The sequence below is a fragment of the Solanum pennellii genome, chromosome 12, assembly GCF_001406875.1.
Source record: "Solanum pennellii chromosome 12, SPENNV200".
NCBI classification, from domain to species: Eukaryota; Viridiplantae; Streptophyta; class Magnoliopsida; order Solanales; family Solanaceae; genus Solanum; species Solanum pennellii.
Genome location: NC_028648.1, coordinates 6983952 through 7003994, shown reverse-complemented (window position 1 = coordinate 7003994; position 20043 = coordinate 6983952). Strand labels below are relative to the sequence as shown.

The 20043-nt window shown below is 27.7% G+C and overlaps 2 protein-coding genes across 3 annotated transcripts; both read right to left on the bottom strand.

Annotated features, from left to right (window-relative positions):
- Positions 1–2475: 2475 nt before the first annotated feature.
- Positions 2476–5831, bottom strand: LOC107005543 (myb family transcription factor APL). Its single transcript, XM_015204168.2, has 7 exons — positions 5526–5831; positions 5350–5426; positions 5163–5229; positions 5020–5086; positions 4424–4466; positions 3593–4016; positions 2476–2863 (listed from the first exon to the last, which is right to left on the bottom strand). Exons 1-7 carry the CDS (start codon positions 5692–5694, stop codon positions 2634–2636), a joined length of 1077 nt encoding a protein of 358 aa, XP_015059654.1. The 5' UTR covers positions 5695–5831; the 3' UTR covers positions 2476–2633.
- Positions 5832–12974: 7143 nt separating this feature from the next.
- LOC107006680 (36.4 kDa proline-rich protein) lies at positions 12975–16762 on the bottom strand. 2 transcript variants are annotated; one of them, XM_015205198.2, is made up of 4 exons: positions 16683–16762; positions 15081–15201; positions 13320–14195; positions 12975–13231 (listed from the first exon to the last, which is right to left on the bottom strand). In XM_015205198.2, exons 2-4 carry the CDS (start codon positions 15163–15165, stop codon positions 13200–13202), a joined length of 993 nt encoding a protein of 330 aa, XP_015060684.1. In that variant the 5' UTR covers positions 15166–15201; positions 16683–16762; the 3' UTR covers positions 12975–13199. The 2 variants fall into 2 exon arrangements, with proteins under 2 accessions (XP_015060684.1, XP_015060683.1); XM_015205197.2 differs by having other exon boundaries at positions 15081–15219; positions 16683–16759.
- Positions 16763–20043: the final 3281 nt, after the last annotated feature.

The following is a 20043-nucleotide window of genomic DNA, read 5'->3' as shown; positions in this document are numbered from 1 at the left end:
CTTCAATACTTAGCCCCTCGCCCGCGCCTACTCTCTTTTAAGTGCCTTAACTTTTCACTCCCACCTCTCTTGGCCACACTTTTCATCTTGCCAATTTAGCTATTCACTACAACCAATAAAGTTAAATCAGTTTGCATTACCATGCATGTGTTGCTTTATTACTAGCTTCCATCAAAACAAAAAGAAAAAAGAAAAAAGCAACTTATTCTTCGATAAGAAGCTCTTCAAATTACACCGCCTTTAAGCATGTCATAACATTTGTACGACGATAAAAATTTCTCAGCAAACAATGCTATACACATTCCATTAGCTACGTGTTTTTACTTTTATTTTCAAAATTCTCTTTCATACCATATTTACTTCACCAGATATATGTATTTTAAATACATGCAAGTCAAATTAAGTAAAAAGAATTTCTATATACACTCTATCTAAATGTGATTTGCATTTATATGAAATTACACTATCTCTTGTTCCTCTCTCTTTTTATGTATTTAAAATGTACTTATTTAATATTCCAGATACAAATATTTAAATTTAATATTTCTTTTTATATATATATATATTTAATATACTTAATACATGTATCTGACTTAAAATATAAAGAAACAGGGTAACTTAAGTGGGAAGAAGGAAGGGTGGTACTTGGTAGTGTGTATTCCTTGGGGGGAAATAAAATGAGAAAAAGGTGGGAGTACACTTGATCCGTATTATGTTTGGATGAGTATCGTCAGCGAAAAGCTTATTATATTTGTGACTTGTAGCCACTCTTAAAATTAAATTGTTACTAATTGAATATAAAAATATGTTTTTTTTATTTAAATTTATTAAAAAGAAAAGTATATTATATAAGTTAAAATAGAGGGAATAACAAAATTTTTAAAGTACTTGCAATTTTAGATATGTCATAATATTTGTACGACTATAAAAACTTAATTATCATGAAGGATAAAATGAAATTTGAACCAATTTCTTTTTTATATCTTCCTAAGTCCTACTCTCTCTGTCCTATATTAGTTGATCATTATACCAAAAATAATTGTCTCATATTATCACTTTACTAAATCTAGAAAACACTCATTGATTTTTTTCATACTATTCTTATAATTAGTTCTTTTTAAAAGTATCCACGCATTTGTAAAGTTCCAAAGAACTTCTCTTAAGGGGTGAATTGATAAATCTATCCTTTTATTTATGATTTCTTAATATACGTGTAAAAGAAAAAATAATCAACTAATATAAAAACGAAGAAGAACTATAGTAGCAAAAAGAACTATACTCCGTCCGTTCAATACCAATTGACGCATATATTAAAAAATTATAAATAATAAAATAAATTTACTAATCCACCTCTCTAAATAAATTTTACAAATAAATATGAACACTTCTAAAGAAAATTAATCGCATGATCAACTAATATTAATATTATTTGAGAGAGGAAATAAAATGACAAAAAGGTGGGAGTGGTATAAAGTACATATTATGCATAGAATTCCGTTTGGATGAGTAAAAAGCTTGTTATAGTTGTGAGAGCCACGCTTAGCCTTGGGAATATCGAATCCTAAAATACAAAAAGTTGGATGCTCTATGTCTCTTTGTCTCATTCCTAAAGAGAAGCTTCCAAATATCCCTATCTTTAATTTTTATTTTTATTTTTATTTTTATGCTCAAATAAAAGATAAAGAATATATTCTCAACCTACTATCATTTTCTTTACTTTTTTTTTTCTACTTTGGTTTTCTTTGACTGGCAAATAAACCAAAGATCAAACCATCCTCTTTCTACTTTTTTTTTTTTGGTTATACAATCATGAATAATTAGCCTAAAATGTAAGTTCCCAATAAAACGGTTAATCTCATGATGATCATTTTGCGGTACCAAAAAAATCATTATTGGGACCTTAAACTTTTTAAAAGTTTAAAGAGAAAAAAAAAACAACTTAGGCTAACATAAAGTGGTACGTTTAGATTAAACAAAGGGATTGAAGGACTATTGAATGATGTACAAATTTTAAACATTTAGTATTCCCTATGTTTCATTTTACGTGAGTTAGTTTGATTCAGATATATAGTCTAAAATAAGTAACAGATATTTCTGTGGCTAAAAATCATTTCATTTGGAATAAAAAAATGTTATTCTTTTTAGATCTGACTAAATAAAAAATAAGTTATAAAAACGATGACATACAAGTACTATATATCTATGTATATTTATTTATAAAATTAACAATATATATCAAAATTTATGTTATTATATTCATAATTTCAAATCTTGAATCAATCATATATATAAGATGTGCAAAAATACAAAAATGAGAAATGATCAATACATGTGCGCTGTATATAATATGATATGATATGATATCCAACAAATTAAATTACATATATGTGTAGATTGTTTTAAAAAATGATGGTGCCCTTCAATATTGTAATAAATAGGTAATTAAAATAAGGTATGCCCATGTCACATGATACGTTATGGTAAAGTGAATTCATTGATATGCATGGTGACCAACAATTATTGTTTTTCCTAAGTATAATAATAAGAGTAACAGTAATAGTACTACTACGTACAATATATTATAAACTCGATAAATAGAAAAAAAGTTCCAGTTTAAAAGATTGTCTAAGTTTTTACCCGAAAACAGAATTTCGTCCACCTTGAGCACTCAAACTCGAAACCTGGGCAGCTCTTCTTGGGGAAGGCCTCTCCGGTTTTGTGTCAAACTTCTTCTCATCTTGTAGTAACGGCTTAGACTCGTACATATCAGACACCGAATCAATCTCAGGATTGCAACTCCTCTCCATCTGAATAATTTGATGATCGTCTTCATTATTAGAACCTAAACACGAACCTCCTCCACCTAAATAATTAAAATGATCATCATATATAGTCTGTTCTCTCTAACTTTCATAATCACACAATTTCAATAAGTAAATGATCATATATATATATAGCATGTTCCTTCTAACACCTTAAATCTCATAATCACACAATTTCAATAAGTAAATGATCATCATATATAGTATGTTCTCTCTAACAGCTTAAATTTCATAATCACACAATTTCAATAAGTAAATGATCATATATATATAGCATGTTCCTTCTAACACCTTAAATCTCATAATCACACAATTTCAATAAGTAAATGATCATCATATATAGTATGTTCTCTCTAACAGCTTAAATTTCATAATCACACAATTTCAATAAGTAAATGATCAATCATATATAGTATGTTCTCTCCAACAGCTGAAATCTCATAATCACACAATGTCACCAAGTAAATGATCATATATATAGTATGTTCTCTCTAACAGCTTAAATCTCATAATCACACAATTTCAATAAGTAAATGATCATCATATATAGTCTATTCTCTCCAACAGCTGAAATATCATAATCACTCAATTTCACTAAGTAAATGATCATATATATATATATATATATATATATATATATATATATATAGTATGTTCTCTCTAACAACTGAAATCTCATAATCACAGAATTTCAGTAAGTAAATGATCATGTATATAGTATGTTCTCTCTGACAGCTTAAATTTCATAATCACACAATTTCAATACATACCTAACTCATGTAGACGAAAATCATCTGACCACATAAATGGACTCTTTCCATTGCTAGTATTGTAAGGGCTAGACCTTTTCTTTCCAAGAGACAAGTTATGATCGGTTGAAGTATTGCTCAAGTTCATGAATCCATCAAAGGATGAGGATCGTTCACCCATGCTACTCTGAGCATGAAGATCGATGTGTTCTCCACATATGTTCAAGTCTTGGAATGATGAGAAAGTTAGAGGAGGTGTTCCAAATTCTTTGAAGGCAGCTGAAATGTCTGGTGTTAATCCTCCTTGATGATTTCCAATACCTTTAAAGGTTCTTGTTGGTAATGACATATTTTCTTCTCCACCTAATGTTTGACAAGCTTTTTCTAATATAGTTTGCATGTATTTTCCTTGTGCTTCAATCCTCAATTGAAGGTGTCTTTGTACCTACACCATGCATGCACACATAATTAAATTCCTAAATTATAATGATGTTTTACTCTGTCTCAATTTATGTGGTACTTTTTACTTTTTTAGTTTGTTTCAGAAAGAATGTCACCTTTTCGTAGTTAGGAATAATTGAACTTTAAAATTCTTCTTTTATCTTTAATGGAATGATTTAAAGTCATACAAATATGCAAGGTTTGTTTTAGGCAATAAATTTCAAACGTTTTAAAAAAAATGTGTTCAAATCAAATGATGTTACATAAATTAAGATGAAGAGAGTAATGGTTGAACCTATTAATTAACTTTAAAATTCAAGATCTGCCTCTTGTTTCGGTAATACTAGAAAATTATATCACTTTGATGAAAAAAAAAAAAAGAAGAATAGAGAGATTGAAATATATAATTACCTCCAATTGTTCATGCAGCCTTCTTTGCACCTCCATTTGCATCCTAATTCCATCAGATATGTGAAAGTTAATACTTACACCATTTCATGTATGCCATATAATTACTTTACAAGTGTTGATGACAATAACTTGTATTGTCACACAATTCCAGCGACAAAATCAAAATTTTCATTAATTTTAATAAGAAAAATAATTTTTAACCTATATATTTTCTATAATTTTTCTTTTAAAAGGTGTTAAACAAACCACTCTTCACATCATCACTAATTAAACCACCCAATCTAATAGAATTAAGCAATTGTTAGAAGAAGAATAAAATAAAAAGAAGATCTCAATATTGTTAAAATTTCTACCTTTCATACTAGAAGATATTAATTTATATTAAAGGTTGATTCACATCACACCCTCTCATACACTTGAAAAAGAATTTGAAACAAGAAAAGAAAAGAAAGGGACTAGTGTAAACACCCTTCAAAGAAACAATTCCTAATAATTATTAAAGTGAAAGCAAACTAAAAGAAGCTATAAACAAGATGAAATTTAATTTATATTCTAAAGTTTAAAGTGAAATTAACAAGAAAAAAATAACAACATACTCATTCATATTACGTCCTATCATTCCAGATGAAGATGCTGAATTTCTTTGTAGTTCTAAACTTGTAGCTGCAAGTTAATTAAACATATTAATATACACTTATACAAAACAAAAAATTCATCTAAGAACACGAATCAATAATACCTCTATCGCCATCCTTCACTGAGTGATCGTTAAATTCTTTGTGTGGTTGTTTTCCCAGTCTAAATTTCTACTCATAACAACAACAAAAAAAAACAAAAAAAAAAACAATTAGGTTATGAAATGATCAAGCTAAAAACATTCAGAGGTAGATCTTGAATTAAATTAATCGCGAAGATCAAAATTAAACCTGAAGATGACTCTTGAGATGGTAAAGGGTTAAACCCTTAACACCCATAACTCTCATAATAGTTTTAGGTGTTGCCTCTACACAACAACAAAAACAAAAAAAAAACATATAAGTTTAAATTCTGAATCAACCTCTGATGATGAGTTTACATATAGGGTTAGGTATAGAAAACGTACTATCAGGTCCACCTAACTGAGTAACAGCATCAACGAAGCGTTCATGAAGCTCAACTGTCCAACGAAGACGAGGTTTTGGATCAGTGGTAAGGACGAGACCAGAGTCACCTTGAACACACATAGGTCTATCATGAGAATTCATAGTAGAAGGTTTCTTGGCATGGAACATTCTCTCTCTCTTTTTTTTTTCTTTTTTTTTTAAAAAAAATTTCTTTGATGTTATTTCTTTCTTGATGGAATACTATGCTAAAGAGATTCAAGAACAAATGCGATATGCAAATAGAATAGGTTTGGTTTTAATTTGAAGAAGAGAACATGCACCTTTTAGAAGAAAAAAAATAAAGTGGACAAACCCTTCAATTAAATAAAGATAAAGTCTATGTTGAGTAAAATGTGTATTATACTTATTAATCCGACCGTTTCATTTTATATAAGTTAGTATGATTTGACATGAAGTTTTTTGAAAAAAAATAAGACTTTTGAAACTGGTGGTATAAGTGTTAGATATTTGTGTGATTATAAATCATTTCATTAAGGTAAAATGAGCATTTTAAAGTGAAATTGTTACTCACTCTGTCCCATCCTATATATGATTTACTTTCTTTTTTAATCAATCCAAAAAATAATGACACATTTTTTTGGTTAGTAACAATTTCCAACAAGGATTGTAGTGAAGTGATAAGTACTCCTTCATCCTTAACCAAGAAGTCTCGCGCTTGAGTCCCCTTGGCCCTTGGATATGGAGTCGTCTTTGTTAGAGAGTGCTTTACTAATGTGGGACTTCCCGACGCGATATGGCTATCAAACACCGGGTAGGAACTTTAATTTATATATTTTACCATTATGAAATAATTTCTACCATACAAGTATTTATAACTTATTTTAGATCATAAGTTTCAGAAGTTTTTTTTTCTTTCTTAAATTTCATGTTAAGACAAACTAACTCATATAAATTGGGACGAATGAAATATTTAATATAGAAATATATTATTCATTTTTAAACTGACTAAAAAGAAAATGAGTCATATAAACTGGGATAATATAGGAGGTAGTAGATTTATAAGTAGGTAGGGAAAAAAGGTTGTAAAATACTAACATGCAGCTCTACTTTAATTTGGCAAAAGAAAATTAAAGTTCCACTGGTGTAGATGTGGATGTGTATATAGTTAATTACGGTGTATTTTTTTTTTTGCTTTATTAAAGAAAATTAAAGAGGGACTCGTATAACGTGAGGTGATATAATTTATTATTAATACATATAGGAATTAATTAACATCTGGCCTGGGATTGAATTCCTACTTTTTTTTATTTTTTATTGAAAAGAGATTCTAATAACGTGATGTAGTATAAATTATTATACTCATACAATCATAACTAACTTTGCATTTATAGGGATTTGTATTGCTATAATTAAACATATTGTTAGTACTAATTCAGAATGTTACCTCGTTAATTAGTGGTACATCGGGAGTGAAATTGGTTATAATTACTTTGTTCTTATTTATATGATAATATCTTCGGTCCATAATTATTTGTCATGATTTCTAATTTAGTGTTAAATTATAAGAATTTTGACGAACATTTTAAGATGTATTTTTTTTTATTATATTGATATATAAAAAATTATAATTTATAATATTTTACATATAATTTTTGAATATCTTTTTTTTTTAAAAAAATATCAAATTAATGTAATTGAATTTAACTTCGAAAATCAATCAAATTGACTTTTGAAAAGCATAACATGACAAATAAAAATGAACGAAGGAAATAGTGGCATAATTTGATATGTAAAAAATGTTTTCTTTTTGTGGATATATCAATCGTTTCATTTAGAATAAAATTAGTATAAAATTAATATTTTAAAATTAATTATTATTAAATATAAATTTGTATGTATTAAAACGACGAAATAATTAATTTATAATTACAAATGAAACCGCCCGATATCTAGACAACTTCAAAGGTCAAAAGTTTTATGACCAAAAAACCGTTGAAAATATGAATTGTTTAGTGTTACCACTCGACAGCCATTATTATTGAAAGCTAGTCTGTCAATTGAAGAGAACTTTATTAAACAAAAATCAGATATTCTCGACAATTTCTATTGAAAATTAATATATAAATTAATTCATAGGGGGAAAAAAAATTGGCCAGAAAATTTAGTGAGGATTTGGCTAAAATGGTAAGATGTTATTTTATATATTTTTATCCTTTGATTTTATAATATCTTTTAATCAAAAAATTTTAAAAAATCAATTTATTTTTAAAATAAAAAAAATATTATAGATTTTTTAAATTTCTGACCAAAATCTAATCAATATTCTGGCGAGCTAGCATTACCCTTAATTTAAATGCTTTTTGATTGTATAGTGTTCGAAAGTCCGTTTATATTTTTAATTTATTTCTGATAGATCATCGAATGATTGGAGATCCTTATGCCACACTGCGATGTTTTAATAGAGTGCCTGTAGTTTGTGGTTTTTCTTGATTCAGGTGACACACTTAATCTGACATAAATATTAAATAATAAAAAATATATTTGAAATTTATGGTCTAAAATAAATCTCAAATATTTATGTAATTATGAATGATGTCATTATGACTTAGGAGTAAAACAAAAATTCTAGAATTAAATTATTTCGAATAAAAAGAATGACATTCTTTTGAAACAGACTAAAAAAACACGGTGTGTTACATAAATTATTAGAAAAAAAAAAAGGTATTTGAGGTAAAATGATTTTAACCCCAAAGTGTGATCGAGCACCTATGTAAGTTTTAAGAAGAAAAAGTTAGAATTAACCGCAGTGACTTTAAATTCGATTTTACCTATTTTTACTGTGAAATAAATATAAAGTGTTTTTCTTAATTAAGAAAAGAAAGAATAAATATCATAGATATTAAAAGGAATTTAGAAAGTTATGGCATAGTTTCTTTGATATCTGTACTAAAAAAAAAGTAAAGATATTTGTAGTAGATAATATAATTGTCATTTATCTGCAATATTTGGAATCTAAATTGATTATCTCTACGCAAATATCTTTTTTTATTATGATTATTCCTACACTATAAATAAATTTATGTTATGTCAATTATATTTATAAATATATTTTTTTAAACATATTGTACATGATGTTCTTATAAAATCAGTACATTTAGAGTATATAATTTAAATTAAATATTATTAATTTGAAAGAAATATATCAATCATTTTCAAAATATTAATTAAAAATATAATTTTTTTTAATATATTAACATTTTTGTAAAGAAATAATATGTATCTTAGATATCTAATTTAATATTATTTATAAAGGCACATATTTAGCAAATATTAATTTCCATTTTTGATAATTAACCTTCATTTTTAAATTTTAATAAAACTATTTTGCAATAAAAAAAATACGCGTATAATTACACTATAATTATATTATAACAAATAAACATGTCATTCGTAGCTGTGTAATTATTACGTCTTATATCAATTTCAATTGTCAGATAAATTTTCTTAATAACTTTAAATTTTAACATTCTGCATGACATATATATTTCCTATCATAAAATTCAAAAAAAATAAAAATAAAATTAACACATTGTACGCACAACCTTAAATTTAAGATTATAACTTAAATATCTAATATATTTTCTTAATATCAAAGTAATACAATTCCACATACTTAGCACTGTCATCCCTAAACACGTTAAAATATTTTATTGCAAACTTTTTCTTTTCTCTGTATTTTATTAAGTATATCATGTATAAACAACTAAAAGTTTGATTTTGCCCTAATATATTATATTGCAATGTACATTATACTGGTATATTTACACTTCAAAGTTATTTTTTAGAATCTTCTGTTCTGAATTTGTACCATATCGATATGTTTAAAAATATCGGTTTACATTATTTATATTAATAATGGTGTAAAGATTATTTACACTATTTGCATAATTTAATTATTATAATATGTTGATTATTACGTATAGTATTTCACTAAAATTATCAATCAAAGCATATATTAAATAATATTCTTATTTATAAGATCACTCATATTAACTACTCTTTTCGTATTAATTTATGTGATCTTAACAAAAATATTACTTCTCTATAACTAAAAAAATTTAATTTTGAATGAAATAATCTATTGTCATATTCAGGTCATAAATTTTAAATTTACATCATTTCAAATAATATCATATAAACTGAGACTCAATTGCGAGGATTGGTACTTGGATTAATTGGTAATTAAGGTGGCTAACCAACAGAAATTCTAAAGCAATTACAGACTGTGCAGCTTTTCTTTCTAGGCTTAAACTTCTCTTCTTTTTTTTTCCCATATATTATTATTTTTATATATATATATGTAAGTTTTAGTAGTAATGCTTTTCTTGGGAGTCTCAAAACTCTATACTCTCATAAGCTTTTGTGGAATAGAAGATTGTCGACTCTTTAACTCTATTTATTACCCTAGCTCTACCTACCTTTTGCATGCATGTTTATTCAAAACAACTAATATAACTTCCCATGCACTTTTAATCATTGAACATTTTTTAATAACTTCTTTACTACTTTACATGTATACTAATAATCTATTTTTACCTATACATACACCACTTATTTCTAGCCCAACAAAGCTTAATTTGTGGCATAGTTACTGAAATTGTTTCACTCTAAATTAAATATTTTGGGTTGGAGTCTGAGCTTAAAATTTTTTTTGTTGGATGTGTCATCTGCGAATAGATTTTGCAGGTTTGAAAACCTGATGAAAAATAAATAAATAAATAAATAAAAATTATGTATACTAGCTAGTACTCCAATTTCATGCCCCAATGATTCTTGAGTTGATAAATTATCTTGGATTCCAAACAAGGAAATTACTTATAACGTATGAAAGACAAATTTAATTAATTATCCATATATATAGTTGTAAATTTTATAGATTAGCTAGAGCTTGATTATACAACCACATATTTTTAATATGGTCATGTAATTAATCACTATTAGAAACAATGGGGTTTTTCTATCGTACGTAAATCAGTGAAAAATTTGTCTTATAGAATATTGTTTTTCTTTCATTTATTTGAGTTTACCGGAAAAATGCATGATGGGAAAAAAATCTCGCATTATGTTTGTAAAAATTACTATGTTTCTTTTCTAACTATTCTGTAAAAAGAAACTATGGGAATAGCAAATGAATATTTTTCAGAGAGAAAATGGCAACGTTTTTTAGTATTGAATAAGTTCAAGTCTCACGGTAAGTCGGTAATACTATGCTAAAAATAATCTTTAGCGGCAATTAATTAATGACAATATCTTAATTGCCCCTAAATATGTATTATTAGTGACAATTAACACTGTTTGTAAATGTGCCTAAAACCTATATACAATGACATTAGATCTAATACAATTAACTAATATCAGTAAATACTTTACCGCTCTTTATTAATTTTTATATTCATTGTTTTTAAAAGTTATTAATCATGATAGTTTAACTATTAACCAATCTAAATATATAAGAATAAAAACTAATTAATTTGCTATCTTTTTATCACTTAACACTTTCACTTTGTATTCCTCGTGGCCATGCAAATAAGTAACTATAAAAATATCTAAAGAAGAAGGCCTCATCTATTCAACCCCACCTCCCAAACGAATATATGCTTTCTTCTTTCACAATCAATTGAAAGATTCTATTCTTCAAATTAATTTTATTTTTTCTCCAAATAAAATTATAAATCACTCATATAATTGTTATTACTAATACTTAAAAATGAATGTTATTTATTATTTACAATCCTTTTTAAATTGATAAATGATGAAAATATTTAAATATTAAAAAGGAAAAGGGGGATATGGATTCTTTACACTTTCATTTTATTTTGTTTCATGACTTAACTATATTATTCTTGTTTTTTTTTAAAAGGGGGGAAAATTGATATTTAAATACATGTATATTATATAGTATATCAAAAGCATTCAAAAGTTAAAACTCAACTTTTAGTGCTTGCTTATAGTCTGTCTGGAAAACTAAAATTATATAGTATAGTAATAAAGAAGGTATGAATGATAATTAAAATAATAGTAAGAAATTAGAGGATAAAGGGATTGGATTTAGACAAACTTTCCGGGTGCAATATGTTTGCTTAGATTTCAAGCATCTTTATACTTCTTGAAGGAATTTATTCCCAAAAAAATGAATATATTCTTCCTTCTTCACCCACCCCCCCAACCCATCCCTACCCCTCTTACCTTCCTTTATATGTTTGGAATTTTAGAAAGCTCTACCTCCCTACTTACCTTTTTTATTTTTATTTTTCTCTATATGACTCTTCTTAGATTGAGAGGTTCAAGGTTCTTAACCATATATTACCTGTATCCATTCCAATTAATAAATATTGCCTCCAAAATGATATTTGAATTAGATTAATATCATGAATACAAATGTTTGAACTATTAAATTGGTTTGTTGTCACGAGTTAAATAGTATCATATATATATATATATATATATATATATATATATATATATGTATGTATGTATGTATGATTCTTTTAGTCCAGTTAAAACTAGAGCTTATAAGCCCGGCCGATATAAGTCCTTGGCCCTTGAGGCTTGATTATAAAGACCGGGCCGGAGTTGGTCCATGGGCCAAAATTATTTATTTAAGGATAACTTACAGAAATTTCACTAGTATATGAGATAATTACTTAGATGCGCACTATGTTGCAATATTATGAATCTTACCAGATTTTGGTACGTCTAGATACATATATATCGGTATCGTTGGACTCAAAATTAGGTGTAATTTATTTTAGATACACTATCCTTCACAGGCAGCTGGCAAAGCCGTGTTTGATCGTCGCGCCACGTGGATTAGTGTGTATCTAGGATATATGGACAAATCCCGCGCTCTCGCCTCCCTATCGACACTCTCGTGTCTCGCTTACGTATCTTGGATGCATTACACTAGATACATGTAATTGTATCTAGTATCCTAGATACATGCTAATCACACTAGATTTTTTGCTAGTGTTATTGAAATAACACCATTATTTGCCATATTTGATTTGAAAATCTTCTCATTTTCTTGATGTCGTAGAACTTTGAGTTTGAAAAGGAAAAAAAAAAAGATGGGTTCGCCCGCAACCATTCTATGGTTGGTTAGTTGAACATTTTCCGACATTTCCAAATGAAGGGTCGGTATGCCCCAGCCCATAAAATCCCTTAGCCCATGAGGCTTGGGCCAAGTGGGGCTGGACTGACCTTTTTTGACAACTCTAATTAATATGCATATTTATTACAGCGGTGGACTTGACTCCGTTGTATTGGGCTACTCTTTCAGGGTGCATAAGGTTTTTTTTTTTTTTTTTTTTATGAAAAGAAATAGATTTTAGATCAATTCAAAAGGATAGTTTGATAATAATTTAACTTTTAAGTTAGGAGTTTCACGATTAAGGATAATGTCAAATCCGAATGATATTTTTCCATTTACATTTAAATTTCAGGAAATGACATGTTCCTTTAATATGGAAGAGAAGCGTTGAAGTAGTCCAAAGACATACATCCACCTAAATATTTTGTTCAAAATTACAAAACTTTAGTCTTATTTGTCTTGAACTTTTCCATGCAAGAAAAATGGATCAAAAACCTAATTTAGTCTTCATTTCATCTATTGGTCAATAGTAGATGAATCGGCATCCATCAAAACCTGTTCAAGTTAAGAGAAAACAGTTGTATTCAGATGTGCATTCAGATTCAGACGTGTTAATCTTAATTAAAACAAATGAGCGCCTTACTAGGATCGACGGTTACAAGTATAGCTGTCCCTCCAAAGTCACAGGTGCCACCAGCCATTTTAGTTCTTTGCCAATAGCTATTAAATGCATAAGATGCATGTGCAAATAAAGTATCAGGCTGATAACATGACCCATTGGGCTGAAGTTGATCACAATCTGCTCCAGATGCACAAGCATAATTCATAGCTTCTTGTATTATTGGATCCGGTACTGACGGCTTCGCCACACACCATAGAGCAATAGCATCTGCGATGTGTGGCGGGGGAGGCACTGCCGGTGGTGGATACACCACCGGCGGTAGGAAATACCCTGTTGGTGGGCTAATTGGGACATCATAACTTGGTGGATTAATTGGGACATATCTTGGTGGACTAGGTTCATAATAATAAGGTGGACTAAAAATAGGTTGTGTTGGACTAGGAACATTAGTGGGAGGATTAGGTGAAACATATTGGGGTGTGTTGGGAATTATTATGGGAGGAAGAAGTTGGGGTGGTGGGCTTGGGATTATAATTGGGCCAGATGATGGGCTTGAAGGTTGGTTTATAATTGGGCCATATGATGGGCTTGGAGGTTGGTTTATAATTGGGCCAGATGATGGACTTGAAGGTTGGTTTATTATTGGGCCATTTGATGGGCTTGAAGGTTGGTTTATAATTGGGCCAGAATTGCCATTGGCTGGTGGTGGATTGACACAATAAGGTGTTGTTGGGGTATTTGGTATTGGAGGAAGTGAATCATAAGGTGGTAAATTGAAGGGAGAACCAACACCATAGGATGAACCAGCCATAGGTAAATACATGTCAAAATGTTTCAAACCATTGACTTTGATAATTTCTTGTGAACTTTGTGACATTCCATTTGATTTTCTAGCATCTGTTTCATATGTTATAAGTGCAAAATAATAGAGTAAGTTAGTGTAGAAGCACTAAGTTGGGATATACACAACTCGATATTTAAATTTGTATAAGATAAGATGAATAAGTAGATAAAGGTGTCCACGTGTGACATCTCAGACGAATTGCCAAGTAGGAGTGGGACGTGTGTATCTATTTGTTCAACTTTATATAAGTTCACATTTTTATTTATGCATGTCTAAAGTTGAAGAGCATGACCTCAGCTGATGTTAAGTTAAAGAACATGTCTATGTGTTATGCCTTTATAAGTTATCGATATTAGTGTCAACGTGATATAATTAATATGAGAATACATGTTAATGATGATTTTAAATTTTATGCATTGATGATATACGAACAAATATACTTGCATAACTAAATCACTTATAAGGTAATTACATATAAATTTCTCGATAATCATTAATTGCTTACAAAGTAAATTAAAGTAGTAAAGAAATAGTAAATATTGTCAAATATATATAACTTAGGCCTTTCATATATTATCTTAGTTAAGTTATGAAAATTATGCATAAGTGAATGTGAACAACTTTTCCTGCTATAGTACGTACACCTACATTTTTTCACTATAAAAAAATGGTGAATTACATGAGAATTTTCCTGGGGATTAGTATGAAAATTCACATGAAACTTATTTTCCTACAAATTTTCATACTCATTCCCAAGAAAAACCCCATATAACTCACAATTTTCTTGTCGTGTTTAATTAGACAAAATAATTTTTAAACTTGTTATCTTACTTCTAATATAATGTTATATGAAATTTTAAAAAATTGTTTATATTTCTTAAACTTTGTACCCAGTTACATACTTCCGTGGAAGGAGTAATAGAATAGAATGTACTTACCAGTATATATAATGAATAAAGCTCCAAAACATAAAAGAAGTCTTAAAACATATAGCATGGAGTGAGGATAAGTTGATATTTTCATGATCCTTCTCCTCTACGAGTGATATATTATTTGTCTCTGAAACAACAACAACAACTAGAAGCAACAATAAGAGTCTGGTTTGAATTGACTTATCACTTATGATTATAAATTAATAATTATAAATTAGAATTTCTAATTTAGCTTCTTTTTTTATTTTGCCTTGAAAAAAGTGTTTATATAAATACTTCTTAACTTTATCTAAACACTTTAAAATTATTTAAAAATTATTTTAACTTAAATATATCTAAAATGTGTCAATTCAAACGGGCACATATGTTAAAGTAGTAGTTGTGAGTAATATATAGTACTAATAAGTCTGGAAGATCAGATTCTTTGATTTCCTTGGGGGTTATGTGAGCTTCAAGAAATGCAAACATAATATAAGGAATGTATGTTGATGTGTATTATAAGTCACCTATTAAACAATATAATTTGTAAGCTACTATCAATATTATTAAATTAATAAACAATATACATTTTAATTATATATATTTAACCCCCCCAACCAATATATTAATCACTTAATAAGATATACCAACTAGTAATAATAAGTATTTTGCATTTTAAACATGTAAGCTATATGTATTTTTGTTAAATTAAGATATTGTATTATGTATGAAATTAATATTTTTATTTTAGTTTGTTTATTTGACCATTGGTTTGAAATCATCTTAATTTACTTCTTTTAGATGAATGTTTTGTTTTTACCATTGGTTTGAAATTATCTTAATTTACTTCTTTTAGATGAATGTTTTGTTTTTACCATTGGTTTGAAATTATCTTAATTTACTTCTTTTAGATTAATGTTTTTTTTTAGAAAAAAGAATGTTAATTATGTAAGCGATTTAAATAGTTGACAACAATATATTTAAGAGTTCTAAAAGATAAAAATAGTTTGACAAAATATGTAATTTTCTAGTCATTTTATTAAAAAAATTGCCAAAGTGTATCGAAAAATGAGTTATATTATAAGAATGTTTTAGTGTAATTAATTTTTTTTATGGCTCACATCCTCTAAAATATATTTCTTTTATTTTTGGGTCAGCATTCCATTTTTTGTCTAATCCAAAAGCATATGATAAATATGACTTATTAATGAGAAGGTTTCTGAAATTACCCCATCAAAAATGAAAACCAAGAGGGAATAAGTTATTTAAATTAATGAAAAAATATTTAGATAATACAAACTTTTTAAGTTTTGGATTTAATATTACACAAGTCTACAACCATGTAATAGTTATCTAAATAGTAGAGTACATATAATTTAGTTATTTTCTTAGACAAAAAATAAATTAATACTATTTCATCATATCATAGTATAATCAAAAAAATATATAGCATCAACATAAAAATGTTATATGTTTAAACTCTAGAAGCCTGTTGAGTGATGAGTATAAAAAAAATTGCACTCAAACTACAAAAAAACTAATTTAAATATTTCAGCAATAAGAAGAAAGGGAACAAACAAACAATCATATAAGCTTTTTTAATTATGCAAATTAATTAGAGTGTCTTACTTGGAGATAATAGAGATGGTGATTTTCTCAAGGCCAGAGATTGCAACAAATTATTGAAGGAGAAACTTACTCATTTTCACAACCTTTTAAGGCATTGATGCTTGCCTTGACATCCCAAAAGAAGGCCTAAAGTGTGACTTTTCTTTTGCTTGCTTTCTACTCAACTTATCTCTCCATATATTTTTTTTGGAATTGAATATACGCTATAATAAAAATAATTTTTTGCGGTAAAAAATATACTCATTAATAAAGAGTGCTAAAGTTTATATCGACATTAATTAATTGTCATTGAATACAATAAGTTGCTATAGCCTTTAGAAATATTTACAAAAAGTGCTAATTAATTGCTGCTAAACTACATATTTAGCAACAATTAAATTATTGTCGTTAATTAAATATCATTATAGATCATTTTTGATATAGTGATAAGTGTGACTCTTGGTGAAAAAGCATGTCGATTTGTAAGAATTGTTTAATAGAGTGTGTAAGAATTAAGCACGGAGTGATTGTTGGGGTTCGTACACATGTCCATTTTTTTTCTTCCAATAAGCTGAGAAATTGAGTTTTTAAAATGAGAAGAACATTATTCTAATTTAACATTTTTGGCAGGGGCATTTGATAGAGTGCTACGAATAGTATTAAATAGAGTGTATAATTAACGTAGGAATTAGTACTGTTGAAACTAATTAGTTATGTTAGGATTATTTCTTATCGATTGTTTGAGTTGATGTATTAAGAATAATTTTATCTTTTCACTATTTTTATTCATATATTAATAATCCATGTACTCTTTAACACTATGATTAACTATATGTTAACTATACAATATATAATATTGAATAAGATGTATAACTACATACCCAATATTTTATAATACATATATCAAATGACTTCTTAAAAATTCTACGGAACTTTTTACAAATTCTACTTCGTTCGTCTCATTTTATGTGACATCCTTTATTTTTTATTCCGTCCCAAAAAGGCTGTCACGTTACTATAATTAGGAACAATTTAACTTAAAAAATCGCTTCATCCTTAATGAAATAAATCTTAATTACACAAGTATCCAAGGATTATTTTAATCAAAAGTGTCACGCCACTTTTAATATAATATTAATAGATAGATTCATAGCTTACTACTACTTCTCTGTGTCAGGGTGTTTTTAGGACAGCATCATGTTGAAGGTCATGTATATACACAATTGCCAAAATTAATATGTGATATATGCTTGCCTTGACATCCCAAAAGAAGACCCAAAGTTGAGATTTTCTTTTGCTTGCTTTCTACTCAACAGCTCTCCCTATTATCTTTTTATATCTCAAAATTATATAGGTCACAAAGCAAATACCACTCTCTGGCCAAACCCAAAATGGGAAAAAGGCAATATCATATTCCTTGCATGAAGAGCATAAGCTACTCACATATATATGAAAAGACATAGTTGTAGTAATCATTAATTAGAAGAACAGTAAACTTTTGATCTAAACTAAAACAATGGATCAATCAAGAAAGTAATTAAACTCACCTTTCTTAGGATAGTTCGGTGCATTAAACTTTTATTATGTGCAGAGTTTAAAAAGGATCAGATCATAAGCGTTTATTATACTGTCTCAACAAGATTGAAGGCCTAAAACCAAATTTTATAAAGACACCTTTATTTATTTTTATATATATATTTATCTTTTTTAGTTGACATATATAGATTGAAAAACAATAGCATCTTCAATGTTATCCTATAAGTGAAATTTGGAGGGGATACTAGAATATACTCAGACCTTATGAATTAAGAATGATATCAATGCAATTTTTTAATTAAAAAATATAATATAAAATTAGAACAATAAAAGCTCACTAATTGATAATTATATCGAAATAATATTGTGTTGAATTCAATAAGCTAGTATATAATGATATATTGAAATAATGTTGATTGTCGTGCTTGAAATTGGAAGAAGACACCAAAATTTTCTTAGATTTTTTTTTCTAAATAGACAATAATAAATTCTCGATAATGCAAATTTGATAGATTTTCGAATATTCAATATATAATAAGTGAATAAAATAGTGGAAGGATATGAAAAATGTAAATATAGAAATAATAGTATGTGTTCCTGTCAATTACCTAATAAATGAGAAAACAAAATAGGTAGTCACATTAAAAAAGATATTACAATTACCTAAAAACTATTCAGGAGCGGATTAAGGGCCCGTTTGGATGGGCTTAATATAAGCAGCTTTAAAAAAGTACTTCTAAAAGTGCTGAAATTTATTTTTAAAATAAGCAGTTATGCGTTTGCATAAAAGTGCTGAAGTTGCTATGCCAAACGTGAAAAGGAAAAAATGGAAGAAAGGGATGTTAGGGTTATGTGGGTAATTTGGAGAGTGTATAAAAATATTAAGGGCAAAAAGATAAAAAAGTGGTCAACTTAAAACAGCTTATAAGCTAAAAAAAAAAGCACCCCTACCCCAGCTTTTAACTTTTGGCTTAAAATAAGTTTTTTTTTAATTTAAAATAAGTTATTTTGAGTATTGCCAAACAGCTAAATAAGCCAAAAACCAGCTTTTAAGTCAGTCTGACCAACTTTTAAGCTGAGACAAACAGGCTCTAAGCGTATAAGTGGTCTAAAGTAAAAATTAAATGGGATCTTAAATTTAAATTGTTAATAATTTTTATATAATTGATTTCTTTTAATTTTCATATGATAATATAACTGTTCTTATTTTAAATTATTTTTCATGAGATATAGTATTCTAAATATGTCACATTTCTTCTAATAATCCCCTTCATTTTTCATGTAATGTTTATTTTTTCTACAAATAAATTTCAATATTTGTTAAAAAATAATAACTTATAACAAATTATTATTAAAAACGAGGCCCCTTAAAATTTAGAGACCTAAGGCACATATATTTTTTTTAAACACTGTCGAGCCGAGCCACCCCTGAAACTATTCCATTGCTCTTTTTAAATTTAATGATACATGGATAATTTTTGGGAGAGAAATATATAATGACGAAGTTAGTTTTCGTTTCATTGTAGGTCAAATTTTGACCTGATTTTTGATTGAAATTTTTATGACATCGATCGATATGGATATTGTTAGTCCCATATTGACGTGTTATTTTTGTTTTTGATAGTATGATATTAGAGCTCTAGGTTTACCAGTCTTACTTGTATAAAATCAGAATTTTTGATAAAACTAAGCTATTATATAAAACAGTTTACTAAAATAATAGGGAAAATGCATAAGTACCCCCTCAATCTATGTCTGAAATTTCAGAGACACACTTATACTATACTAAGGTCCTATTACCCTCCTGAACTTACTTTATAAGTAATTTTCTACTCCTTTTCGCCCT